Source organism: Sturnus vulgaris, chromosome 20, assembly GCF_052056855.1.
Source record: "Sturnus vulgaris isolate bStuVul1 chromosome 20, bStuVul1.hap1, whole genome shotgun sequence".
Taxonomy (NCBI): domain Eukaryota; kingdom Metazoa; phylum Chordata; class Aves; order Passeriformes; family Sturnidae; genus Sturnus; species Sturnus vulgaris.
The window spans coordinates 9,701,573-9,729,075 of NC_142262.1; the positions used below are offsets into that span (position 1 = coordinate 9,701,573).

Here is a 27,503-nt window from a genome sequence, read left to right on the forward strand (position 1 = left end):
AATGTCAGGATGCTTAGTCAGCAAAGAGTCCAAGAGCCCAAGTCTTTGCATAGAAAGAAGGGAAGATCTGAAAACCAAAGATATTCTCAGAAACCTTGTGTAATAGGCATTGCAATAAAGAAAAGTTTTAAATCCCTTCAACTATGGCTCTGGCAGTACTCAAGTCAGAACATTCCTTTTTGAGGAAGAGAGTATTCAGTTACTGAAGGGAAATATATTATTTTTCCCAAACAGTCAATCCAACAAGCTGCCCTGTAGCTAAGGTAGCCAGTGGGTATGAGGTTGATCCCTTTCTTCAATCACCAGTGAATCTTTCCTACAGGAAGTTTCATATTAGCCACATGATCAAAAAGATGACAGAGACATCACACAGATGTCACTGTCAGTTTATGGGAAGACAGTCCTAAGTCTCACATGGGTCAAGTCATTACATATGTTCAAATGTTATTTATTGACTTAAAATTTGCAAATTGTCTGGCAGCACAACATGTGCCCAAGACGTGGAAGTTTTAAAGAAGTGTTATAAGATAAAAACACATAAATATTATAAAGGTGTTCATGCATTAATTTCAATTGAATATTTGAAGGTTTGAGACATGAAGCAGAGGCTGAAATAGACGATAACACTGCCTATATTAAAAATCTGCAGAGTTAGGTCATTCAGCTTTTATGGACATGTAGGTTAACAACTACTTATGGCAGGGGTAGACAGAGTAGAGAGTAAGGAGATAGTAGAGGCTATCAAAACTGCTAGATCTGTGCACTGATAGTTCAGGAGAAATCACCATAAATTAGTAATTTGAGGAAGAATTAAATAGGAAGACAAAGAATGTTTTGCAAAAAGTGGGAACACAGTTGTTTCCCAACAGATGAACTGATCAGAAGTTAATGGTATTCTCATGAGAAACAACGAATAGACATTTGAGATGACTTTGAGAGGAGCTCTGTAAAGAATGTTGGAACTAAAGATTACGTCGACTTATTTTATGCTTCCCCATTAATTATGGTATCTTAGAAAAATGGGATACTAATGTTTTGAGCAAACTGCAGAAAAATTCACAAGGTGGCTCTGCCCAATCAACATCCCATATAAAAACCAGATCATTTATCCTTCCACATGGAACAAAATACTTCTCCAAGTAGTGTTTAGGTCTATTGACAAATTACATTTAAAAACCCCCAAAACAACAACAAACACACAAAAAATTATCTTTATGCAATCTGCAACTTGCAAATACTGCCATCAGCTCTGCTATCAGAAGTGGAACAGCAGGCTTGGAAAGATTAATATGACCTGGAAACCATCAGTGTGTATGATATGATGCAGGGAACATAGCCTCATTCTGCTGTTCCCTGGGTAAAAGGAGATCTTCTAGGAATGTTGGCAGATGATTAGCAGAAACGTTAGGACACTAATCCTTCAGAGCAAATCTTCTCATTGCTATACTTTGACTAACTCGTTGCTGTGAACAGGACCTGGAGATGGTAAGAAAACACTTTTTTATTAAATTTTATAAATACTGTTCAGATTAAAATAATTATAGTAAGCACCTTCTATATCCTCCACAGAACTTGATTGTTAAATACAAAGCTGAACATGCTGTTCTACTTTCTTAATTGTCCTCTAAGAATCCATTTCAATGTTCCTCATAAAGACTTGGTGTACTGGGGAGGACAGAGATGGAATTTGAATTGATTTGTTGAGATAACCCAGTAATTACAATTACTAATGTAATTGCTGAGTTATTGCATCCTTATGGGAGTTGCTGAGTCATTCTCTAGGAAGAAAGGCACTTGGAACCAATAGTTTATCTGCTTATGTATAAGGCAGTAACTGGGACTAAATGTAAATCTCCCAAGAATATTATTGAGGAAGATTAGCTTGTGCTACAGCTCATAGAAGGCAGTAGCAGAGATGCCCATCCTGTTTCCTAATCTTGCACTTGCTTTCAAGAACTAATATCTGTAATGCCTTGTGTATTTATAACTTACCTGTACTACATTAAAAGGGAAGCGAACATTCCATGTGACCACACAGAGAATGTGGAAAATTAACTTCCATACACATTACATCTTCTCTTTCCAGCAGTACAGTAGACTGTTGCACACATAAATGTAAAATTGGAGAGGTGCTGAAATAGCCTACTGAGGGTAGAAAGGTGGGTGAATGTGCATTCTGTGATTGGAAAAGGATGGTACTCAAGGTGCAGGCAAGGTGAGCAATACACACATCTATTTCCACAGCAAATAAGAGGTAAGAGGTGACATGCAGAATGTAATTTCCTTCACACATTTAAGCAGCTGAGTGACTCCAGTTACAGAACAGCTCAGTGAAGTAAAAAGGCTTAGAAGTATCTGAGTAAAGTGCAGAAAGCAGAGAGACGACAGGTGGTGAAAAGAGTCAGAGAAGGACAGAGAGGTGTATGGAAGGGGAATTAAAGCTGCTAGCTTGACATTACTATAAGGATGCAAATGACTCAGAAAAAGGAGTCAGAGGGCAGATTCCCTTAGCTGACCCTTGTCTGTCAGCAATTGGATTGGAGAGGTTTCATGGTGCAGGCAGATTAGCATAACTCTGATGTGGGACTCAGACATGATGCATGGGAAGAAAACTAAACTGCGTTTTGCCTGAAGTTTGTTAGCATGTTTCCTATCCATCTTAAGCTATGAAAACTATTTCACTCATCACTGCTTTCTCACTCTATACAGCTTTTATGTGGTTTTTTAATGTCTTCAAAAATGCTGGGCAACTCACTGCCACAAGTCAGGGCAGAAGGAGAAGAAAGACCTCATCCCTGTCAGCAAGAGGAAGGAGGTGACTGCAGGGCACTGGAGCTGGAGGGCACTTCTGTGCCTGCAGGCTCAGCTGCACAGAGACTCCCAGATGGAACCATCCTCTTTGGGACAGAAACAGCATCTTTGGGGGTGGGTGTCTCCCATGCCCTTCCTTGTTGGTTTTGGGATATTTTTTTCTCTTATCTTATATTTACATACATACACACATACACACACACATATATATATATGTGTATATATATATATATATATATATATATATATATATATATATATACAAACAACAGGACAGGACTGCTGGAGCAGCTATATTGAAGCCTTTATTCCATCACAGCCATCATCCTCATTTTACAGAACCAAGCAAGAGAGATGATTATAGCTTCACCTGCTTAAAACAGCAGACAAATTGTTCTTAGTTATATGGTTTTTAAAAGATTTTCAACCAATAAGATAATATTAAAAGCTGACAAGCATTTCCTCAGGCCAATTAATAAAGCTGCACATACATATTGCTTTAAGCAATGCTTGCTTATAATAGCTTAAAACAATGGATAAAGCTTCATTATTAAACTTACATATTTCTACTATCTTGCTTAACATATTTTCCTGAGGTCTATCTCTACACAGCTTGCAGCCCTATTGCTTCTTGTCCTTTCATCTTCAGCATTCTTGAATTTCTCCATACTGAGATTTGCTTTCACTTTCACTTTCACTTTCAACTTGCTGAGGCAACTTGGGGTGCTATCAATACTGCTGAAACCTCTTCTGCAGCCTTCTAGGGCCTAAAATCACTCCTACAATTTCCGTCATGTTGATGGGCAAAAAATTTTGCCCTGTGTTTCTCTTAACAACTGATTTAGCACTAGGTGCTATCACAGTGAGCCTTCCAATGCTGCAAGGACCACCTTCAAGTTCTGATGGAATATTTTGCCAAGCCCTATCTCCACAAATAAATCTTTTTGGTAATTGTCGTGGGTATTGGTCAACCTTGGAAAGCCTATCCCAACTGTCTGAATAATTACACCAAAAGCTCAAATTTCTGTATGCAAACTAATGGGGAGTAACACTGTACTTTGGAGGATTATTTTTTTGCCAATCACTAACTGAAAACATAATGCAGAAATCCATTGTTCAAGAACCAAGGATCTTTAGTTCTTGGGGTTTAGATAATGCTTTGGGAAGTTTTTGGTCCAAATGTTCCAGTCAGACACAGGATCTCTCCCGTTGGCAACTTCACCTGGTTTACTATTCAGTTGCCTTTTGGTCAAAGGATCATAATATATAGGTATTGGCCAATCTTTTACTGTCACACCGACTAGACAGGTTGAAAAAGGCTTCTCTGGGTTCAAATTGGACAGGGATATGGTGTCTGAACCTGCAGCTTTGGCTAAGGCAACCCAAACATTTGTCTTTGGTTGTCCACAGGTAAATCCCCACTGCATGAAGCAAGCAAGACTAGCAAAGCACCACTGTAGCAATACATTTCACTCCATATCTTTCATGAGCTATTTTTTGGTAAAAGACTTCTCTGTGAATATAAATTCTTAAATTTATTCAGAGGTTAGCCAATTATAGCAAAAAGGGGGTAGTCAACTTTTACAAATTCAATGGGGGTGTTTTTATCTTTCTAAAATAACACAATAGGTATCAAGCTTCAGCCAAAAAAGCTCTACAAAACTATTTGCAAACTTTATTCATTAGCATAAAAATCAAGGTTTTCAGGCTTCACAGGTGAAAGAGGAACATCAGTTGTGGTCTGTAGTATTTTTTTCAACTCAGTCTGCGTGCTTGTTTCTTTGCTCTTGGGATTGTCTGCGCTCTCTCCTGTGTGTTATGGTTTGATGCTCTTCACTAGAGCCCACTTTGGACTTGTACCTGTAGCAACACAAGCAAACCCTTTGCCCCAAGTTATTAGTCAAAAAGGACTTTCAATTTGTCCTATCTCAGAGTTTCTAATTAAAACAGGGGGATTTTCTTCCAAATTTGCCATTTTCAGAAAAATGCTGAAAAATATTGGTGGATCAGGTTCTGCAAAAGAGCTATTCAGAAAATTAAAAACATATAAAGCTTTGCTCAACCTCATCTGTGGTGTTGCCTCTGCTCCCCCCATCTGTTGATCATTAATGCATTAGGGTGTGATGTGTCCTTTCAACAATGGCTTGACTTGTGGGGGAGTAAGAAATACCAAAAGTGTGGTGAACACCTCAGTTCATCAAAACTGTGGCCAATTTTTGGGTTGTATATGCAGGACCATTTTTTTACCTCTTGAGGAATACCTAGTGAAGCAAACGTTTGCAAAAAAATGTTGATAGACATGATTGGCTGTTTCTCCTTTGTGGACAGAGACAAAGACTGTGCCTGAGAAACTGTCCACTGACACATGGATATTTTAAAATTTCTTAATGGAAGGGTATTTAGTCATATTTGTTTGCCATAATTGCAGGCTTTGCAAACCTTGTGGGTTAACATCTCCTGTAGAGACAGGAGGTGGCACAAGCTGACAATCAAGGCAAGTATTAATTATGACTTTCACTTGACATTTAGAGATGCAGAACATTCGCACAAGTGTTTGTGTATTTTGGTGAAAAAAAAGCATGACTCAATTTTGCTGGTCCAAAAATGTTTGGCAAGGTGTTTGAAACAACCATTGTTAGTTTACCTGCTCTTGCATTTCCTTCTGCCAGAAATCCTGGAAGCAAAGAATGAGCTGTAATATGGGAAACAAAATAAGGGTTAGTTCTGTATGCAAAGCTGTATAAAGACTTGAAAGCCAATATACGATATAGGGTGTCATTGCTAATTTTTTTTTAAGGTTGAGCCTTCTACTCTGCTAGTTACATTGGCAACATAAGCAGAATCTGTAATTAAATTGAAAGGCTCAGAAAAGAGCTGAAAAGCTCTGAGCACTGTGGCTAATTCAGTAATGTGAGGGGAACCTTCCACTGTTTGAATATCTGATTCCTATATTTTCATTCTTTGGTTTAACCATACTATTACTGATTTGTGGGTTTTGACAGATTTATCAGTGATGAGAGTTATAGCATTCAAAGGCTCTTCACTTAACATAGGTTTTTCTCTAAAGCTCAATTTTGCTTGCAACCATTTGTGACTTCAGTAATGAATAGAACAAATGCCTGAAAAATTTAACAATGCATTTTGTAAATCATCTGAATTTTGAAATGCCCAATCAAGGTAATCTTTTTTCACAGGTAGATTGCAAAGTCTTGGCCTGATAAAGTTAACAATCTTGTTCTAGCTTTGATTACAATTTGTGCTATCATTTCTATAGTTATATAGAAGAAATTTCCATGGACTTGTAAGGAAGAAAAACCCATTCCATTATTAACAAAGGATCCTTTTCAAAAGAATCCCATTGAAAGATAAGTTTGTATAGTTGTATTTTTTTTTCCTAAAACTGCAAGAAAGAAAGGCTTTTCTGGAGAGCAACGATGTGCTTCTCTTCTGGAAAGCTTCTGTGACATTTTCAAGAGCTGCCTGCACTTTGGGTGTTAAATTCTTAGGAGCTTTGATGTCACAAGTCTCCTCTCAGCAAGTCAAAGAGTGGGGCAAGTTCATTATTGGTAATTCCCAAGACAGGTCTAGCCCAGTTAATTTCTCCTAAAATTGTTGTAGATCTGGCAAGGCATGGATGCTGGTCTGAACTGTATCTTCTGCGGCTTGATTGTCTCTTTTGTCATCATCCATCCCAGATACTTCCAGAGTGGGATTTCTTATATTTTTGATACAGAAATTTCCAGTCCAGCCTTCTTGACTTCAGCAACAACACTATCACGAGTTTGTTCCATCTCTGCTTGTGTTGGGGCTGCAATGAGCAAATCATCCATGTAGTGTAGAATTATTGATTGTGGATGCTTTTGTCGAGCTAAAGTTTGTGCAATAAAATATTGGCAAATAGTTGGGGAGTTCTTCATCCCTTGGGGTAAAAATTTCCAGTATCTTTTCAGTGGTTCTCCTCTGTTGATAGCTGGAACTGAAAAGGCAAACCTCAGGGCATCCTTTGGATGGAGTGGAATGTTGAGAAAACTGTCTTGTAATTGATGATGACAAGGGGCCAATCTCTTGGAATCACTGAACAGAGGGAAGTCCAGGTTGCAGGGATACCATGCCCTCAATCACTTTATTGATCTTTCTCAGGTCAGGCCTATCTCTACACAGCTCATAGCCCTGTTGTTTCCTGTCCTTGCACTTCCTCACCTTCTGCACATTCTGCCACGGTGGAATCAGCAGTGATTGCATGGAGAGTCTGTGAGCAAGTCCTCATGAATACTTAGCGTGAAACAGGAAAATGCTATTAGCGCAAATCTCCAGTTTCATAGAATCACAGAATCATAATTGGCTTAGGCTGGAAGGGACCCTAAAGTCCTGCTGGGTTCCAAAACCCCATTACTCACCCTCTGCCACAGGCAGGGACACCTTCTACTATCCCAGGTTGCCCCAAGCCCTGGCCTTGGGCACTTCCAGGGATCCAGGAGCAGCCACAGCTGCTCTGGGCACCCTGTGCCAGGGCCTCCCCATCCTCACAGGGAAGAATTCCTTCCTAATATCTATTCTAAACCTCTCCTCTCTTACTTTCAAAACTTTCCTCTCTTTTCATATGACTATCTGCCTACGTAAAGTCTCTCTCCCTCTTTTTTATAAGACTCCTTAATGTACTGAAGGCCACAAGGAGGTCTCCTTGAAGCCTTCTTTTCTCCAGCAGTTGCTCTCCTCAGGCTGCTCCACAGGGTGTGCAGTGGAGGTGGCAGGGCCACTGACACTGTGTCTTGTCCTTTTGATAATCACACACTCCCAAGCACCTCTGGTTCCCTATCTGGGCAGAGAGCCCAGTGTAGATGAGGCCCTGTGCACTGAGCAGTGGCTGCTTCTGTCAGCCCAGGGTCTTTTCTTCCAGCATTGATGACCCGAACATTTCCAGGTGTTCTTTGGCCCATCCCACCTGCTCTTTGTTATGTCCCAGTGGGGAGCACATGAAACTGGCTGACCCACCTGGTTGGATTTTAACCCCTCTGCTGTGATTTGCACCTAACAGGTAGGCCAGGCAGTTTCAACAGGTTTAAAGCACCCAGATTTCAAGGAGATGGGCCAGGCAGTTTCAGCAGGTTTAAAGCACCCAGGCTTCAGTGAGATCTCATTGTTGGTGTGCAGTGGAGGGAGCCCAGAGCTGGGCCCTCGATGGCTCCAGGCTGCCATCCCCTGGCACTGGGTGCCTGGAGCAGAGGGCCTGCTCAGCTGCTGCCCCGGGAGCTCCCTGTGACTGACACGAGCCTGGTGGGCCTGAAGCTGGGAATAAAGCCTGCCCTGATATCAACAGCCTAAATGGTGAGGCAAAAGGCACAGTCACAGCCCAGCTGATGTCTTTGTGCTCTACACCAGCACCCACCCTGGGGCATCACCACAGCTGTCTGCACTTTCTTCACGTCACCCATGCCTGGGACAGTGGGCTACTGCCTCATTGCACCTGTTCAGGGTCTCTTCACCTGTGGGGGAGCAGACAGGCAGTTTCCTTGCAATCCGTGCTGGTGCTTACCCCTCATCTTGACTGCCACAAAGCTGCCAGGGTGCTCACCTTCCTGCCCACTCTCAAGCATTGCCTTGGGCCTCCAGCCTGAAGCTGATCTCTCTGATGGGACATTTTTGTACCAGTTCATATACCTCCATGTATACATCCCAAGATTTTAGGCCCACCAACAGGGTTCAAAACTTTATGGCTGTCAGCTGAGATGGGGAAGGCATTTTATACACATTTCCAATAAATCGTGCATCTTCTTACAGAAGTGCAGTTTGCCCTTTTCCTTCTATACAAGGTTATCTTAGAAAACTTATCTTCCTAAGTCCCTGGGTGAAATTGTTCTCCTTGACTTTGTTTCTTCTTATTTTTCTTTCTGCTACCACTCCTGAGAAATGGGCTGATACTTCACACAATTACACAGAACACATAGGAGAAATCCCTCCTGGGGGGGATTGTCAGCCCAGCGTCCATCTCTTCACAAATGTCACTGCCTTTTGTTTCTCTAGCTGTACAGTTCTGTGATTTAACAGTATGGAATCTGATCTACTATTTAATGGCACCATTTTCTGTGTCAAGGAAGCCTCCTAATGTACATTTCTAAGGTATCATTCCTTGTCCTTAGTGCCTGAAATAACATAATTTCATTGCAAATATGTTCTTCCTATCCAACACCACTCTGACTTAATCTAACAGTAGCTTGACCAACACAGGCAACAGCACAAATAAGATTCTCTTTCACCCTTTGTCTTTAAGGATTACTTATGTGAGAAACTTTCTTCTAGCATTGGCTAAAATGTTATAGAAGGGATAATCATCTGGTAATTAGATAAGAAAAAGCTATACCACCACAAAACTACAAAGAGGTTTTATAAGGCAAAACTGTGTCCGATGATTAACGGTGGTATAGACTTCACCTGTAAAAAACAAAAACAAATGAAAACATTGCACATGATGTGAATGCAAATAAATCTACTCTTTATTACCTATGTATTAAGATGGTTGCAAATCTCAAATCTAGAACAGAGTGACAGAGAGGTTCACATTTTGTGGAGCCCCTCAGGTCACTTTGTTGCCTTTTGACATTCTCACTCTTCCTCTTCTATCTTCTTGCCATGAATGTCCCTGCTCTTGGCTCGGAGCTTGTTGACCTGTGACTCTGCAATGTCAGCCCGCTCCTCGGCTTCCTCCAGCTCGTGCTGGATCTTGCGGAACTTGGACAGGTTGACATTGGACAGCTCCTCCTGTGAGGGGAAAGGGAGTCAGGGGTCAGCACAGGACAGGGGTTTCACTTCTGCTGCAAGTCAGCCCAATGGGGCTGCACATCTCCATCCCCCTTCCACCACTGCTCAAACATCAGCCTCACACAGATCTCCTCATCCTTCCCTTTTCAGGAACCTACTGTGACAACATCCACCAGGACTGTGTCACACGTGAGGAGGAATTTCACCCTTTGGATTTATCATTTCTGTACCTAATCTCACAATACTTCCTGCCCAATTTTCAGTGTGACTTATTGGGTTGACAAGACCCTGAAGCATTCTGCTGCTGATTATTAGCAGAGATTCAGAATCTTGTCAGGCAGTGGGTGTGGCCCCTGGGCTTGTTTATTCTGGCCTCCTGTGGGAAACAGGCTGCAGAACTTGCCTTAAAGAACCTCCCTGACTACAGGGTGCCCAGAGCTCACCAGGGCCTCATGACACGAGAGCAAAACAGCGTGGCCAACTCGGTTGTGTCTCAGGAGTTTCTTTCATACCCCTCTCCTGGTATTCGGTCTCATTCAATGTGTGTGCTGCCCCAATGGAATGTGGCCTTTGCCCATTGTCCAAGCAATACTTACAGCCTCCTCAGCTTGTCTCTTGTAGGATTTCACTTTCATTTGCAGCTTGTCCACCAGATCCTGCAGCCTGAGGACATTCTTCCTGTCTTCCTCAGACTAGAGTAGTTGGTAAACAGGATAGAGAGTCAATTCTTGATCCTCCATCACACAAGGACAACAATTCCCCTTGGGGATGGTGTGTGCAAAATGTGACTCACTGTGAGCAAGCCCTGTCAGAGCAGGAGCCCTCCTGCCTTACCTGGTAGGTCAGTTCCTTCACCCTGCGCTCGTACTTGCGCACGCCCTTCACGGCTTCAGCGCTGCGCTTCTGCTCAGCATCAACCTCCCCTTCCAGCTCCCGCACCTGCAAGGACAAGCCCATCCCTGCAGCTTCCCTGGCAATGTCTCTCCAAGGACACGCTCACTCACACACACACCCAGCCCTACAAACCCTGGCCTCCAGCTTCTGAAGTTGTTTCTTCCCTCCCTTCAGTGCCAGCTGCTCGGCCTCATCCAGACGGTGCTGCAGGTCCTTCACTGTCTGGTCCAGGTTCTTCTTCATCCTCTCCAGGTGGGCACTGGTGTCCTGCTCCTTCTTCAGCTCTTCTGCCATCATGGCCGCCTGATCAGAGCAAAGGGTCAAAGCCATTTTAGGGCTGGAGATATTTTGGGCAGAGTACGTTGCCCATCAGCAATGCCAGGAGCACCCAACTCACATCTGTGATGGCCTTCTTGGCCTTCTCCTCAGCATTGCGGGCTTCCTGGATGGTATCCTCCATTTCACCCTGGATCTGGGCAATGTCTGTTTCCAGCTTCTTCTTGGTGTTGATCAAGCTGGTGTTCTGTGTAACAGGAAAGACAGGATTCCTACTTTCAAACCAAATGCCTGAATATAGGCCTGATGTTGGGAAGGATGAATTAGGGAAATTTTATAAATACGAGTGCCTAGCAAAAGACTTTGAGAATATGGAAAATATAAGCGAAATAGAAATGATAGTAATTTTCAGCTGTGTAGCTGAAAACAACTGAATGCCTGAAGCCTCTTTTTTTTAAATAATGTTAGATGTTGCGAATACCAAAACACAAACAGACATCCTCCTTAGGCATAGCAGGAAGGGTCCCAGATAAAATTTAGAGATAAGAAAAGTAGGAAAACATGGTAATATAGTGATTCCTATATGTTGCATGCAAATGTTAGAGAATTTGTATCTTGTATTAGATTTGTTTGTGAAAATTAGAATATTCAACATAGAAGAAGATTTATTGTATTGTAAACGGGAAAATCGCTCTCTTCTCTCTTACTCTCTTACGCTCTTATTCTTGCTCTCTTGCTCTCTTATGCTCTCTTTTCTTACTCTCACTCTATCCCTCCCTCTCCATCATGCTCTGAGCTGTGGCTGCAGTTCCTAGCAAGGCCTCATATATACCCACACCCTGCGAAATAAACTGCAAACTTCAAGACCAGAATACAGAAAGCAGCTGAGTTTGTCCCAACCATCCCTACGCAATAATTCCTACACCTGAAAATGTGGTAGTGTTTAGCAAAGCCTTTAGTGCAAGAGACTTCTTTAGCACCAGAGCAATAAGCCAGATATTGAGGGCTGGCTGGAGGGAACATATTGCAGCACACTTCTTCAAATGTTTACCCAGTAATCACTTACAAGGTGAATAACTATTTAATTCTGTGGTATCACTTATGAATGGGAATAATTTCCAGTAGTGCCTGACCTGGGTGTGGAGGAGCTGTGCACGTTCAGTGGCATCCAGAAGCTCCTGCTCAGCCAGTTTCCTCGACCGCTCTGTCTGCTCCAGGGCTGCCCGGAGCTCCTCAACTTCAGCCTGCAGCAGGTTTGCTCTGCGCTCCACCATGGCCACCTGCTCCTTCAGGTCATCCTGTGTCCTGAGAGCATCGTCCAAGTGCAGCTGAGTGTCCTGGAAAGAGAGACAAGAGAAATTGCCAGGTGTCAGTTCTGTGGCAAAATGTCTGGGAACTCATTTGTCTTTCTGTAGCTCTGCTGAACGGACCTTGAGCACAGCCTGTGTATTTCTCAGGTTCTTCTGTGCCTCTGCAGCCTGGCGGTTGGCATGGCTCAGCTGGATCTCCATTTCATTCAGGTCTCCCTCCATCTTCTTCTTCAGCCTCAGGGCTTCATTCCTGCTCCTGATCTCAGCATCCAGAGTGCTCTGCATGGACTCCACAATTCTGAGGTGGTTTCTCTTCAGTTGGTCAATCTCCTCATCCTTCTCTGCTATCTTCCTGTCGACCTCAGACTTCACCTGGTTGAGCTCAAGCTGCAGGCGCAGGATCTTCCCCTCTTCATGTTCCAGGGAGGCCTGGACAATTCAGCATGAAGAGTGTTTACTTTCTAAGTAATCTTTTAAGCAGTTCCACATGAAAGATAGGCTTGCTCTCTTGCTGTCTCTACAAAGAACTACACCCATACTTCTAAATGGGGACATAATTTATTGGAATTCTATGTACCTCAGCTTCCTCCAGGGAGGCTTGCAGTTCAGATTTCTCCTGCTCAACCTGCTTCTTGACTTTCTCCAGCTCATGAATTGCCTTTCCTCCCTCAGCAATCTGCTCTGTGAGGTCAGAAATCTCCTCTGCAAGGAAGGGTGAAAAGCAGCATGGTCAGGCACAGAGCTGAATGGAGAAAGGCTCTGGTGCATCAGGGAACCAGGCATGTTCTTATCCCTGCAGGCCCAGGGCCGTTAAGTGTGGCAGACAGACAAGCCTGTGAGGAAGGGCAGCGAGGAGCAGAGGCGCAGGGACTTACGCTGCAAGTTCTTGTTCTCCCGCTTCATTGTCTCCAGGTGGTCCAAGGACTCCTCATAGGCATTCTTCATCTTGAACAGCTCCGTGCTGAGAGAGCGCGACTCCTTCTGGGAGGCCTCCAGCTCAGCCTGCGTTTCCTCATACTTCTGCTTCCATTCTGCCAGGATCTGCAGAGAAACGGGCTGTGAGTAGGGCTGTGGCCATCACAGGGGCGTGCTCTGGCCACGAGTGCTGGTGCTGGAGGCCAAATGACCTTGTCAAAATTCTTCTGCTTCTTATCCAGAGCAGCACAGGCGGCATTGGATCTCTCCACATCAATCATCAGGTCCTCCACTTCATTCTGCAGCCTCTGCTTTGTCTTTTCCAGGGAGGCACATTTGGCATTGACAGCCTCAACATGTTCCTCTGCATCCTGCAAACGTTGAGCCAGCTTCTTCCTGGGAGGAGAGACGTGGAGAGCCACGTTAGAGCTTGGAAGGGCATCAGTTCTCTACTGTCATGAGAGGGCAATTTGTCATTATGGGGGTTTTGAGGCAAGCACTTTTCACAGACAACAAAGGATCTATCAGCTGTGGAGGATTAAGCTCGTCATAGCACTTCTAAAGGCTGTCTTCTAATCTATACTTTTTCGCTCCGTCCTGCTCTCCCCTATTTTTATAAGGACAGTGTATTGTTGCCTCTATCCCATTCTCCCATTCTTGTCTTAACCCACTCTCTTAGAGATTAGGGGCTCCAATTTCCCTTGACCAGTTTCAGTCTTCTCCTATCATTGGCCATTCTGCATCCCACGTACTTGGCCTCCTCGAGCTCCTCCGTGCGCTGAATCGCGTCTGTCTCGTATTTGGTTCTCCACTGGGCCACTTCACTGTTGGCCTTGGACATGGCTCTCTGCAGCTCCCCCTTGGCCTCCTGCTCCTCCTCATATTGTTCCCGGAGCAAGTCACAGTCGTGGCGAGCAGACTGCAGGGCATGGGCTAGGGCATTCTTGGCCTGTGGGGACATTGGGTTTGGTAACCTGAATACTTATCTTGAAATGCCTCTTGACTGTGAACTTGACAGTGGCATTGGAATGAAACTCCAGTTGGGAATATGTGGAGCTTGGAGCTTGTGAAGCCCTCATTGACACATTTTGGAGCATCAGGACGCATTAGGGACAGCTCCTCTGGGGACAATAATCTGCTGTTTGTATCAATATGTGGCTGAATCATGTCTTAGAGAGGATCATCAGAATCTTGTGGAAGCTTTGTGCATGACTTCCTCCAGCACCTAAAGTATCCTGCTTCCTTCCCTCTCTGGTTGAAGAGTGGGGGGTTGTGCATTAGTGCCATTCCCTGCAGTCGTATGTGTGTGTAGGGAAGGAACACTGGAGCAGTCTAGTGTTAGATAGGGTTCTGCAGGTGCTTTTGGGGGTCACGTAGGCTGTGGACACTAGGGTACTTCCAGACCTTGATTTCTTCCTCTAGATGTCTCTTGAGTTCCTCAATCTGTTGGGTAAATCCTTGCTTGCCCCTAGACAGCTGAGAAATCAGAGCATCTTTCTCCTCCACCTGGCGGGAAAATTCACCTGGGAAGGGAAAGAGGGAAAAAGGAAGCAGACTGTTCGTCCTATGATACCTTCTGCCTATAAAGCCACATAACCAGGAATGGCCTGGACAGCTTAGACCAGCTGCCATCTTGCACCCTCTTTGGCTTGCTCAGGGCAACTTTGAACTTTGGGAATGAGGATGTCTCACCAGACTCTGTCTGCAGACGAGCTCTTTGCGTATTGAGGTCGTTGATCATGCGTTGATTCTGCTCGTCCTTTGTTTTAAGCTCACTCAGCTGATCTTCCAGTGTGCGGCACATCTTCTCCAGGTTGGCCTAGAGGTGAAACACGGGAAGGGAGAAGAGAAGATGGTCTGGACTCTACCTTATTGTCACAGTGGGGGCTTTGTTTCTGGGATTTTGTGTCTGGAAGAGGGAGCTTTTGTGCCATGCTTTGTCCCTGTCAGTATTTTCTCCTGTAATCCATACCTTGGCTTTAGAGACAGACTCCATGTTGCTGGCTAAGTCATCAATCTCCATCTTCAGCTCACTCTTCTCCTTCTCCAGCTTCTGCTTCACACGTTGCAGGTTGTCGATCTGCTCCCCCAGCTCAGCTGTGCTGTCCGCGTGCTTCTTGCGCAGGGCGGAAGCCGTGGCTTCGTGCTGCAGCGTGGCCTCTTCCAGGTCACGGCGCATCTTCTGGAATTCTGCCTCACGCTTCTTGTTCATCTCGATCTGAGCTGCTGTGGCCCCTCCTGCTTCTTCCAGGCGCTCACTGATCTCCTCCAGCTCCCTGGACAGGTCAGCCCGATGCTTCTCTGCTTTAGCGCGAGAGGTTCGCTCTGCCTCAATTTCCTCCTCCAGCTCCTCAATACGGGCCTGCAGAACAGCAGGGACCCTTCACACCCGTGCCCTCCTCCTGCCTGAGCTGAGCCTCAGCAAGGCAGGGGAAGGAACAGACACTTGCCTGCAGCTCCTTGATCTTCTTCTGAAGTTGCATGCCCAGAGCTTGTTCATCTTCGATCTTGCTCTGGATCTGGCTGATTTCAAAGTCTTTCCTTTGGGCCAAGTGAATTGTGTTAGAGCTCAAAGAAAAAAGACAAGTGCTCCAGCTCAGCCCTCAGGTGTCCCAGAGCCACACTTACTTCTTCAGTTTCTCATCCAGCTGCTGCTTATCATTCTCCAAATCCATGATGCTGTCCTGGGCCAGCTTCAGGTCTCCTTCCAGTTTCCTCTTAGCTCTCTCCAGGTCCATGCGCAGTTTCTTCTCTTGCTCCAGGGACCCTTCCAGCTAAACACAACAAGACCATCGGTGCTCTACCAGCCTGATCAGGCTCCAGACCTGTCCTGGTCCTGCTCCATGTCTGTGTACTTACATCATCCACTTGCTGTTCCAGCTTAGTCTTGGCTTTGGTCAGAGTATTGACTTTGTCCTCCTCTACCTGCAGGTCATCCAGAGTCTGCTGATGGGCCTCTTGGAGGGCTTTCTTCTCTTTTGTCAGCTTGGCAATGGTCTCATCCAGGGCTGCCATCTCCTCAGTCAGGTTTTTCACCTTTAGGAAGAAGGCAGCAAATGTAAATAAAGGAATTAGCTATCCAAGTCCTGTAACAGCACAGGGCTCTTTTCCAGAGTGTGAGTGACAGGTTCTGCCTCATACCTTGTTTTCGGTGGCATGTTTTTCCTTCTCCACCTTGGCCAGTGTTAGCTCAAGGTCATCAATATCTTTCTTCAGCTCCGAACATTCATCCTCCAGTTTCCTCTTCTTGGCTGTCAGCTCAGCATTAATTTCCTCTTCTTCTTCAGCCCTTTCAGTCACCTCCTTAATTTTGGCTTCCAGCTGGATTTTGGTTTTGATGAGCTGGTCGCACCTTTCCTCAGCATCAGCCAAGCTATCTGCTTCCTGGTTGGGAGACAGAATTTTGTGGGTTCGAATGTTTTGAACTTTCTCTGTTCTGCCTTTTTTAATCACAGAGTAGATGAGTTTAAAAGTAGCAGCTGAAACCCAGCTTCAAGTTCAGCAACAGAATAACCTTGGTGGTTTACTGGTAAACCTTGTCATTTAGAATCAATATTTATTCTAATATTTTTGTGTCTCCTAAATTTGTCTCCCAGGGCAATTTTCTATGAGAATGCCTCATAGCACAAGCACTAATGCAGAACAGAACATTCTAATTCAATTTCTAATTTCAGCATGATCAAGGGCCTTTAATATGCATTTTTTCTCATGGAAATTGCATCTATTCACTTTTTCTTTTTGGTTGTCTCATCAAAGTCTTAAAATGTTTGTTATTTAGAGGCTTTTCAATTTCTTATAACACTTTTTTTGAGAAAGAAATATTTCAGTTTTCTACAGACTACATGGCTAACAGAGTTCTTGCCTATCAGCTACATCTGTGGCTTCTTTCCAGGCCACATCTAGCATCTTCTCTGGTAATTAGCTGATCATTTCATTTGGTGTTAAGAAAGTTCCTTGTCCTATTTGAGTTTGAATCGGAAGTATCCATGTTTCTGAAAATAATCAAGGCTTTCCTGTGTAGCTGTAAGTAGGAAAAGTTGGTCCTTATCAGGTTTGTCTTTACTGTGTTAGACAGAATCACTGCTTTGAAAGGTATTTCTTTTCCAGCTCCAAGTTCTCCACTGTTCATACACATTGGCTGGTGTTACATGGGTCTGTCCTCACACAGCAGCAATGGTGAGTGCCATGTGAATCTGCCACGAGTCTCATTATGGCCCTGCCAGTATCTGTTTACTCAATATTAGAGTGCCTCAGAGTGCATGATTTAGACTGTTTTCTACCACCCACTGATTCCTGTGAATCTCTGTGTGGGACAAGAAGCATTCTGACAGTATATCATCCTTTTTCTCAAGAGAAATGAACAGTGATACTCACTGCTTGCACTTGCAGCTGCAGGTCATTTTTCTCCTGCACCAGGGCCACCATTTTCTCCTCCAGCTCTTTCCTCTTTGCCTCAGACTTTGCAAGCTCCTCCTTGGTTTTCTCAAACTCTTCCTTCATGTTGGCCATTTCCTTCTCAGACTCTGCACTCTTCAGCAAGGGCTTGATCTTGAAGAACAGCTTCATCCATGGCCAGTGTTTGACATTCATGAATGCACGAACGTTGTACTGGATGCAGAAGATGGATTCCCTGAAATTAATTTCATGCAGTTATTAGATGCCTTTGGTGTGATTAATTTAAACTTCACCAGTAAAGTTCCATGAAAATCAACTATATATGTGAAATATCTACCTCCTCTCCACCATTCTCCTGTACTCCACTCTCATCAGGAAGCCCCTGCACCTGGCTTGTGTGCGAGTGATGATTTCTGCCAACTTGTCATCTCTCATCTCCTCCAGGAGTCCCAGCAACCCAGCTTTGAAGAACACCTTGAGAAAGGAAATGTTGCACCATGTCATTGTGATGTAGGACAGAACAGAAGCTCAGAGTCATTTCAGATTGCTGAAAGACTTTAATGGCTGTGATCAGTGTTATCTTGCATCCTCTCCCAAATCCTCTGTCCAAGGGCTTAGAACTTCCCATAATCACAGCCCTAAGCATTCAGTCCTTGTCTGAGCTGTGTGCCATGAGTACTGGTTTCCAGTTCAGCCACAGCCTCAGTCACTCCTATACCTGTTCATGGACACCAGTGAGCTCTTAACTATTAACTACCATGACCTATTAACTTAATTCCTGTCTTGATGTTAGACCATTCTCACTGCTCTGTATATGTCCATGAATTAATGACTAGGGTCTTGCCTTTTTAGCCAAACTATATCTGACCCTGACAAATTTTGAAAACCAAGGTTTTATGGCTTCAACTTGGACCATGCTTATTGTAACAAACTTGACTGATGGTGTGAAATCTCAGTTGAGTCTGACTACCATTCCTGGGTCATCCTCACTTGCCTTGACTGAGTACTGTGAGACTGGTCACTTGCTGATAGTGGCCCCTAGTCTGGCAGCTCTGTTATGTTATTGTGCTGTACCTGATCCCCTGACTGAGCCCACTCTTACTGCTCTTGGCAAACTTCTAACGCAGGACTTGTTTTTACCTTGGTGTGACCAAATTTGTACTGGGTGTGATCTACATCAATGGACCCGAGGAGCTTCTCTGAAGCTTTCTTGTTGTCCATGAACTGTCCCTCTGGGATAGCACTGGCATTAAGTACTCTATATCTGCAAAAGGAAATAAAGCATGAAGAAACCAAAATCATTGAAACCATCACAAGAATTTTTCATATTGTACCATTGAACTGATCTCATGCCTGGGATGGTTCATCCTCTCAAGACAGGATATGGGAAATGTTTGTAATAGTAATTCTAAGTAAAAAACAATCCTGATCTGAGTACTGCCACATCATCATAAACTAATGGTTAAATATCTATATTAATGATCAATACCAATTTAAAATAAAAAGTTTAAAATATATTATAATAAGCAGGCTCTTCAGCTGGGTCTGAGTGGCAGAGAGATGCAGAGCTCTCACCTCTGTTTGAAGTCAGCATAGAGGACTCTGCTGGGGAAGCCTTTCCTGCAAATCCTGATCCCTTCCAGCACGCCGTTACAGCGCAGCTGGTGCAGCACCAGCTCGTGCTCCATGGCACCTGGCAAATACCACCGTTAGTGACCACTCTGCTGTTTGTCAGGAGAAGAGCTTCTGCTGCTCAAGCTTTCTCCTCTTGGCTTGCCTTACCAGGTGTTTTAGTTTCATTTGGGATGATGCACCGTACAAAATGGGGGTGAGTGCTTCTCAAGTTAGCCATCAGCTTGTTTAAATTCTCCTGTGAGATTATGAAATGAAGTTTGCATTAATAAGTGTAAACACTGGAATCTTAACAGTGGATGTATCAAACTGGTGTTTCAGGATGCAGACCTGTCTTCTCTAAAATAACTTGCAGAACCCCCAAAAGGAAAATTGGAAGCTGAAGGCTCCCAAATTTTAGTTTTGAAGTTCTTTCAGAGAATAATGATTAGAATTACTTTTCCTTGACATCCTCATCCAAATACAGAGCTATCATTGCACAGTTTTCCTTTAAGCTGGTAATTCTTGTGGTATATTGTTGGAGATCTTAAATAAATGACGTATTCTTGATCAAGAATGACTAGCATATGATTTGTCAACTAAGTAAATTGTTTCTAAATGGAGGGGATAGTGTTATAGTCCATATAAAATTACCCTTTAATAGTAATTCAGTCTCAAACTTTGAAGACAACTACAAACTCACCTCGTAAGTCATTATTTTCAGATAATTTAACTGTTACTCTTTTTCCAACTTAAAGTCAAGTCATTATTTTTAAATCCTATAATTTTGCTTTTTATGTTTGATCTCTTATTTTCAAATTTTATTATGAGTCAGTACTGATAATCTGCCTAGAGACATAAAACAAGTCCAGAAAATATATCTGAATGCTATGGACAGGATTTTAAGGAAGTTAGCTAGTAAGTTATTCACTCCCACCTAAGTAGGAGAACTTAACCATTCAGATATTTTTCTGGAATATTCAAAAAAAGGGCATGGCATTATAAAAGAATTATTCTGTAAGTTCCAAGGATGGAAAGGGAAGGATTTTAAAGGATGACAAGAGTTATATCCAAACTAGGAACAAATCTTTCCGTTTCAAAATAAAAATGCTTTCTCATTTTCAAGCAGATAATGAATATTCTTATTACCCTGAAAAGAGCTGAGACAGTCTGGAAAGAAGAACCCTTCTTCTTGCCTCCCTTCTTGCCGCCACCGCCAGCATCTGAAAATCAAAAAAAAGAAAAAAATGTTTAATAATATGGACAATATATATTGGATACTACAGAACACAAAGCCACTTTATATTTCTAGTGTTTGCAGCTTTGATTCTGAGAAAACTTTGTCCCATATTAAAAATACAATTTCTATAAAACTGACCGGCATCTGCTCCACCATAAGAAGCAAAGAGTAAAGCCAGGGTCTTCACAGATGATTTCTGGTACAGCCCAATGACAGTTTCATTCAGAGGGTCCTTGTTCTTCTCCAGCCAGCCAGTGATGTTGTAGTCCACTGTGCCAGCATAGTGCACCAGGGAGAAGTGGGCCTCAGCCTTGCCTTTGGCAGGTTTGGGCTTCTGGAAGTTGTTGGACTTGCCCAGGTGCTGGTCATAGAGCTTGTTCTTGAAAGAGGTGTCAGTTGCCTTGGGGAACATGCACTCCTCTTCCAGGATGGAGAAGATACCCATGGGCTGGGAGAAATCACAAGAAGTGACAAGGAAAGGTTATAATTGAAATGTTCAATATCACTTTGGATGAGACATTCACCTGCCTGGTTAAGTGGAAGGAGTCCCTCCCCATGGTATGGGACTGGAACAAAATGTCCTTTATGGTCCCTTCCAACCCAAACCATTCTGTGATTCTATGAAAATGACAAGAAGCCTGTGCTATGAACATCAAAGACTGCTTGTGCTGTTGGCAGCATCTCAGCCTGGATGAAAGCCCAGGTTTACCCGTGTGGACACATTGTTAGAGTGCTAGGAAAAATACAGCCTGGAAAATCACACCTGTATCAGTGTGTGACCAGGTCTGGGAAAGAGGTGTCACTTTCTCTGGACCAAGCTTCTCTATTCTGTCCTTGGAGTTGCGAGGCGTTCTACTTAAGCAAGTGTGTTTCTGAATAAAGCCTCTCTTTCCTGTCCTGAGAGGGACCATGCAGCTGTGTCTTATTTCTGCCGTATCTAAAGGGTTAAATACCCTAACCAACATCTACATTATCAGGAGTTGTTCTCACTCAAAGAGTTTACTTCTGCCATCCCTTGCCTCCCTGCAGCCTATCTTCATGGAACTGCTAGGAACATCTCTCCAGTTCACATGAGAATTGCATGTAGAATTGGGGGAGCAATGGTAAAAAGAAAAATAACGGGGAAAACAACTACAAGGGGCTCCATAGTTTGGGGAGGTCAGGTGATATGATATTTATTTCCTCAAATTTGTCTCTTGATGTTGGATTTGAGCCTCTGGAGGAGGAAGAAAAAGAGACTGAGGCAGGTTTGTCTTTAGAAGTCTGTTGGTGGGAGTCCATGTTTCTTTTCCACGCTTCAAGACTGGATGATGCAGACTTTTGACACACATGTGCATTTCCCCATTTCTCTTCCCCACACTAAACTAAATTTCAGTGCAAAATACTTTCCATAACTGATTCTACAGGTCTGGCTGTGAGTTCTTTCTGAACTGACTGTACCTCAGAAATACCACAGAATGGCAACAGCCATCATAGGCTTGCATGGGAAAGGTACCTTCTCAATGAGCTCAATGCAGGCAGCCAGGTCCATGCCAAAGTCAATGAACTCCCATTCAATCCCCTCCTTCTTGTACTCCTCCTGCTCCAGCACGAACATGTGGTGGTTGAAGAACTGTTGCAGTTTCTCATTGGTGAAGTTGATGCACAGCTGCTCAAAGCTGTTGAACTGCCCAAAGCAAGGAAAGGTGCACAGGTTCACAAGGTGTGCCAAAACACACAGGCCTTTGCCACCATTCTCCTAAGGCTGCTTGAAGTTGAATCACTAATCCCAACCCTACAGTACCAGCATGTGTTTCCTTAGCAGGCCTTCTACTCTAACACTCACTGTCCTTGAAGGACATTTCCATTATTACTTTGCAAATCAAGCCAAAAGTTGCAATTCTTTTTCACTCTGCTACTCAACTGAAAGTCTTCAGTAAGGTCAGTAGCTCCATAGGTATCAGCTGTCTGAGTTCCTGGGCAGTAGAAACCTCCTCAGTGTCCCACCCAAGAATTTCCCTGGCCTCAGATCAATCATCTGGGTGTTTCTGAGTTCTGACACAGAAGTCCTTGCATCATCACTGTATTCACAGCACAGGAAACATGCTGTGAACTTGCCCAGACCACTACGTCTACAAAAGCATCCACCCCTTTGGCCCACAGCTGTGTGAGCCTTAGTCCTCTATGTATTTCTGAGTACTCATGACCCCTCCTTGCCCATTGCGTGACATTGCCCATGGCTGTGCTGTCAAATCTTTGCTCCTTACATCAAAGATCTCAAAGCCAGCAATGTCCAGGACACCAATGAAGTACTGCCTGGGCTGCTTCGTGTCCAGCTGTTGGTTAATGCGAACAACCATCCACAGGAACATCTTCTCAAACATTGCCTTTGCCAGGGCACCCACAGCGTTGTTCACCTAGAGTAAAAGAGACAGGACTAGAGTTACCTCTGAAGGACAAAGAAAAATGTGCATGTACTCCTTCAAGCTGTGCATTTGCAACTGTCAGAAGTTACCTGTGTCACGTTTTGACCTTTGGTCACGTATTCATTCCCAACCTTGACTCGGGGGTAACACAAGGCCTTGAGAAATTCAGCTGAGTTAAGGCCCGTTAGGTAGGCAGCCTTGTCAGCCACTAGAGGTGGGGAAGGAGAGAAAAGCATTTATTTATGGATAATCTCTAGAATTCAGGTAATGTGAACAACGCTGCTGTTCATGTTCTAGGAATGGAAGAAGATTTATCTCATCTCACACAGAAAGCCTGTGAAGAAATGCAAATTCTGGACACTACTGATGGTTTTCTTTGAAAGCAAGAACAAGTATGATTGGATAGGAAGAGGTTGAACCTGGAATTTCCCAGAAGAAGAACAAAAGCCTCTAGCAAGACATAAGGCAAGGTCCATTCTCTTTCTGTGGGAAGGGGATTTCTGGGTAGCACAGCTTGCAGGAGTTATATCACCAAAAAGACAATTGCCCATCTGGGTGCCTTAGTGCTTGGAGGTTTTCAAGAGAGAGAGAGAGCTATCCTGTGTTGTAATTGAAGTTCCTGCTTTCAGGCAGCTTGTGTTTGGGGAGACACCACTGGATAGAATAATGGAACTTCCCATGACTAGGAAAGCACCTCTGCAGTGAGAGGGACCGGAGGCAAAACCAGAATTCCCAGTGTTTTAACTGGAGACTCTGTCCAATTGCAGTGTGCCTCTGGAGGCTAACATATCACCTCTGGAGGCAGAGAAGGGCTTGGCACAAACCAGCCGCTGAATTTGGTGATACCTTCTGTGCCATCAGGCTCTGCCTGCTCCTCTCGTTGTTTCTGCTTGAACTTCAGGTTCCCGTAGTGCATGACAGCCCCTGTCAGCTTGTAGATGGCTGTTTTCTCATCTGCAGTGAAGCCCAGGATGTCAATGGCACTCTGCAGTCAAAAGAATGAATTCAAAAACATGTCCTTAGTGGGGCAGAGATGTCACCCTCAAGACATGCCCAGGAGGTAAGTTGTTGTGTGTTACTTACATCTGTAGCCATGAGCTCCTCCTGGTCATCAATGCTGGGGACAGTGACCTCCCCTTGACTCACGAAGGCAAAATCATAAGGGTTGGTAGTAATGAGGAGCATGTCTGAAAGCAGGAAGAAGCAAGGCAAAGGCTTACTTTAGCCCATCAGGTGAGAGAGGGAACTGTTCAAAAGGCCGTAATGCTCCTTCCTACCAATTAGCTCTGGCTTCTTGTTGGACATGATCTGATAAAAGATGTGGTAGCTCCTTTCCGCCTTGAGCTGGAAAGTGACCCTGGACTTCTCCAGCAGATCTGGCAAGGATGGTAGAAAGAGTTAGGCACTTGTGGGAATGTACATGGATGTGGGAATTTGGGAAGGGATGGAAACAGTCCAGGACAATCTCTTACAAGTTTCAATGTCAGCAGAAGCCAGTTTGCCTGTGGCACCAAAGTGGATTCTGATGAATTTGCCCTGTTAAGCAGAAGCAGCAGCAGGTCAGCCTGGATGTGTACTGCTGACGTCTCCTTTGCATGAAGAACTGCTCCAGCATCATTTGTGATGCCATGAGGGGGAGAGATTTTATGCAAAGCAAGAACTCACAAAGCGTGAGGAGTTGTCGTTCCTCACAGTCTTGGCGTTTCCAAAGGCCTCCAGCAGTGGGTTGGCGCTGATGATTTGATCCTCAAGCGTTCCCTGCAGGGGAATTATTCAGTGACTGTGTTTAGTTGGCAGGGCAATGCCAGGCCAAATGTTCAGGCTGTTCTTCCTGACTCACCTGCATTTTGCCTGATGACTTCTCCTCCTCCTTCTTCTTGTCCCCACTGGCTGCAATTGTTGCAAAGTACTGGATGACACGCTTTGTGTTCACAGTCTTCCCGGCACCGGATTCTCCGCTGCCAAAGCCAAGAGAGAAGCAGAGGGTGCGTGGTCAGGCAGGAGGTGCCCTGGCACCAGAGAGCCCCGCAGGGACCCGCACAGGGGGTGTACGTACGTGATCAGGATGGACTGGTTCTCCCGGTCTGTGAACAAGGCAGAAAAGAAGAGATTATTATTCTGTGTCATGAATATAATTGATAAAATTATTCCTGTGACTTTTAGAAGGCACACTTGCACTAGGCATCAGTTTTCATTAAGAAACCTTTCTACTTTCACCCCTACTTCCTTTTCAATATTTAATGTTTCTAGATTCAGATGAGAAGCTGATGTCTTGACCTTGAGGTTATGCCACATATAAGGCATATGGGCTTCTTTTTTTTTGAATTTTCCCTTCATTTTACACTGCTAATTTTGTTTATGAAAATAATTCTAACTTAAGATCATTTTTGTAGAGTTACTGATTAAATGATCTATCAGTATGCTGAATTGAACTGGAACATGTATTTCTCATAAACTTTATTACATAGGAACAACCATTCTTGATCAATCAATAAGCCTCTGAAATAGTTTTATGTTGTTGGCCAGATGAGTACTGCCTAAAGAAAATTAAAGTAACATCATAAACATGCAGTAACCTTTACCAGAGTAGTCTGTCATGCTCTTGAATATTCACACGTACTTCCAGAACTAGATTTGATATTTCTCTGCTATATCTTGAGCTGAGTTTGCTTTCCACAATTTTGTCTGGTTGCTTTTTTAACCCATGCTCTTATTGTGACTCCATGGAAAAGATCTTTGCACTATAAAAACTGAAAAATCTCTAGGAAGTCTGAAGAGACTAAGCCATTAGGGATCAAACTCTTAGAGACGGAGTCTGGGTTTGCACTCACAGAGTTTCTGCATGTCTTATGAAGGTGTCAGCAAGGGTAAATACATGACAACTTACATGAATATGACCTTCCTGAGACACACTACTCAAATATCAATTTAATATTGTTTGTTTTCATGGCTAGGGTGAATTTCTGTAAATAAAATTATATATACTTTTTTTTTCAGTGGTGCATAGCAAATTATTCAAAGAACAAACCTTTCATCTGAGAAAACCTGGAACTTTAAAGTATATCCAAATTTCTTTAATGGAAAATATGACAATATATTCAGTGTTAAATCATATCCTCCCAGATACACTGGACATGAAATTTTAACATTGATTTCTATAAACTTCATCTAAATGATGATGTTCAGCAAAAAAATCTTTTTACAGTGATGACAGAACATCCACCTTTACAGCACCATTAAACTGAACTATTATGCAGTGTAAAGACATTTTCTCCTTTTTGAGTGTTCACAGCCAAGTGATTGTAAAGAAATCCAAGTCACTCACCAGTGAGCATGAACTGATAGGCGTTGTCAGAGATGGAGAAGATGTGTGGAGGGGCCTCCTGGCGCTTCTTGCCTCGGTAGGCCAACACCACCTCGGGGTTGTACACCGGCAGCCACTTGTAGGGGTTGACAGTGACGCAGAAGAGACCCGAGTAGGTCTGTGAGGAAGGGACACAGCACGTTGGCTTCCCCTGAGCCTGGCCCAGCAGCTCCTGAGGCTGCCCAAAGGAAGCTGCTGCTGCCACTTACGTAGATCATCCAGGCTGCGTAACGCTCTTTGAGGTTGTACAGCACGGCGGGTTCGTGGAGGTGGGTCATCATGGCCATGTCCTCGATTTTGTCATACTTGGGAGGGTTCATGGAGAAGATTTGATCTTCCTTCACGGTCAGGGTCTGCCACAGAATAGAGAGATGCATATATGTCAGCTAAGAACCCAGAGTGGGAATTAAATTTTATTTGCAAATTTTACATTTATTCACCTCTCCACCTTCAGTCTTGACAGTGACCTTCCCTGCATCCTTACTCTCGATTTTCCCTTTCACATAGGACTCCTTTGCATGAACCACAAAGACACAGGTCTTGGCATCAAAAGGTTTGTTCTGGGCCTCAATTCTCTCCTTCTCTGACTTTCGAAGGTAAGGAGCCGCCTCGCCAAAGGCGGCCATGTCAGCGTCTGGAGTTGACATTGTTGCACTTCTTCAGGAGCCACAGTCAGCAGGGTCCTCTGTAGACTACAAGAGATGTTGTGTCAGTGAATGAACATCTTTATGTGAAAGAAAGGAGATCTCTTGCACTTTGATCTTTTCAAATATTAAAGTAGGTATAAACAAGTTAGAAGTTGGATTTAAACTTCCCTGTCTTAGCAGAAAATACTTATGTAGCTCTCTAAAAATATTCCTTAGACATCCAGCTAAGAAATTATGTACAGAACAGCAGTTAAGTGTACAGTATGTTGTGAAGTTTAGCAGTATTATTTCAACTTTGTGAACTCTAGCAAATTGGGCTGTTCCCATATCAGAGTCTCTGATATTTTTTTTAATGCTACTGAAAGTCTGTGAAATAGATCTTTTACTGATACCAAATAGTAGCTTTCTAAAATTACTTGCTATGGATAATTCATCTTGCATTTTGACAAATCTAACTGTTACTGTTGCCTGTTCTCTCTTCCACAAACCTTAAACTCTTGGATTTCATCCTGTTCCTTAAAAGTTGTTAAATTTTGGTATTGATTTTGGTGGCAGAGGTCACTGCTGCTTGAAAACATTAAAACTCATTTTGTGTTGCACAGATATCCAGATCTAATATGTAAGTTGAAGGAAAGCATGCTGCTTTCAAACCTACAATAAAGTTATTGCTCATAGAGTAGTCCATGACAGAAGTGGATATCCAAGTCTTATAGGAAGTTAAATGGAATAAAAAGGTATATGTTTTTTCCAGCAGTTCACAGGAGCCAAACACTTACCTTGAAATTTTCTGTCAAGACTGGGCACAGCACTCCAAAGAGACTTTTATAGACTCTGGTATGCAGATGCTTTGGATACTTCCTTTTCCTTCTGTCAAAATAT

General features: G+C 43.6%; 1 protein-coding gene across 1 annotated transcript; it reads right to left on the reverse strand.

Annotated features, from left to right (window-relative positions):
* Nucleotides 1-9,411: 9,411 nt before the first annotated feature.
* On the reverse strand, nt 9,412-26,624 carry LOC106858387 (myosin heavy chain, skeletal muscle, adult). Its single transcript, XM_088176574.1, has 38 exons — nt 26,418-26,624; nt 26,187-26,330; nt 25,939-26,095; nt 24,670-24,697; nt 24,454-24,571; nt 24,279-24,371; nt 24,086-24,149; nt 23,891-23,989; nt 23,697-23,800; nt 23,460-23,598; nt 22,703-22,821; nt 22,455-22,604; nt 21,704-21,874; nt 20,347-20,656; nt 20,118-20,191; nt 19,140-19,227; nt 18,933-19,050; nt 18,498-18,621; nt 17,695-17,831; nt 17,337-17,592; nt 16,104-16,346; nt 15,822-15,998; nt 15,591-15,736; nt 15,413-15,503; nt 14,935-15,324; nt 14,655-14,781; nt 14,367-14,485; nt 13,715-13,911; nt 13,175-13,358; nt 12,923-13,088; nt 12,625-12,749; nt 12,168-12,476; nt 11,871-12,074; nt 10,859-10,984; nt 10,594-10,764; nt 10,402-10,506; nt 10,164-10,259; nt 9,412-9,567 (listed from the first exon to the last, which is right to left on the reverse strand). The coding sequence occupies exons 1-38, from the start codon at nt 26,622-26,624 to the stop codon at nt 9,412-9,414; spliced, it is 5,832 nt and encodes a 1,943-aa protein (XP_088032700.1).
* Between the last annotated feature and the right edge of the window lie 879 nt (nt 26,625-27,503).

Bases quoted from the DNA above. Each gene is read 5' to 3' on its own strand.
- LOC106858387 (XM_088176574.1), bottom strand. From the start codon at position 26,624: ATGTCAACTCCAGACGCTGACATGGCCGCCTTTGGCGAGGCGGCTCCT. The intron at 26,331-26,417 runs GTGAATAAATGT...ATTCTGTGGCAG, and splicing joins TCAAGACTGAAGGTGGAGAG to ACCCTGACCGTGAAGGAAGA. The intron at 24,372-24,453 runs GTGAGTCAGGAA...ATTCCCCTGCAG, and splicing joins AGTCATCAGGCAAAATGCAG to GGAACGCTTGAGGATCAAAT.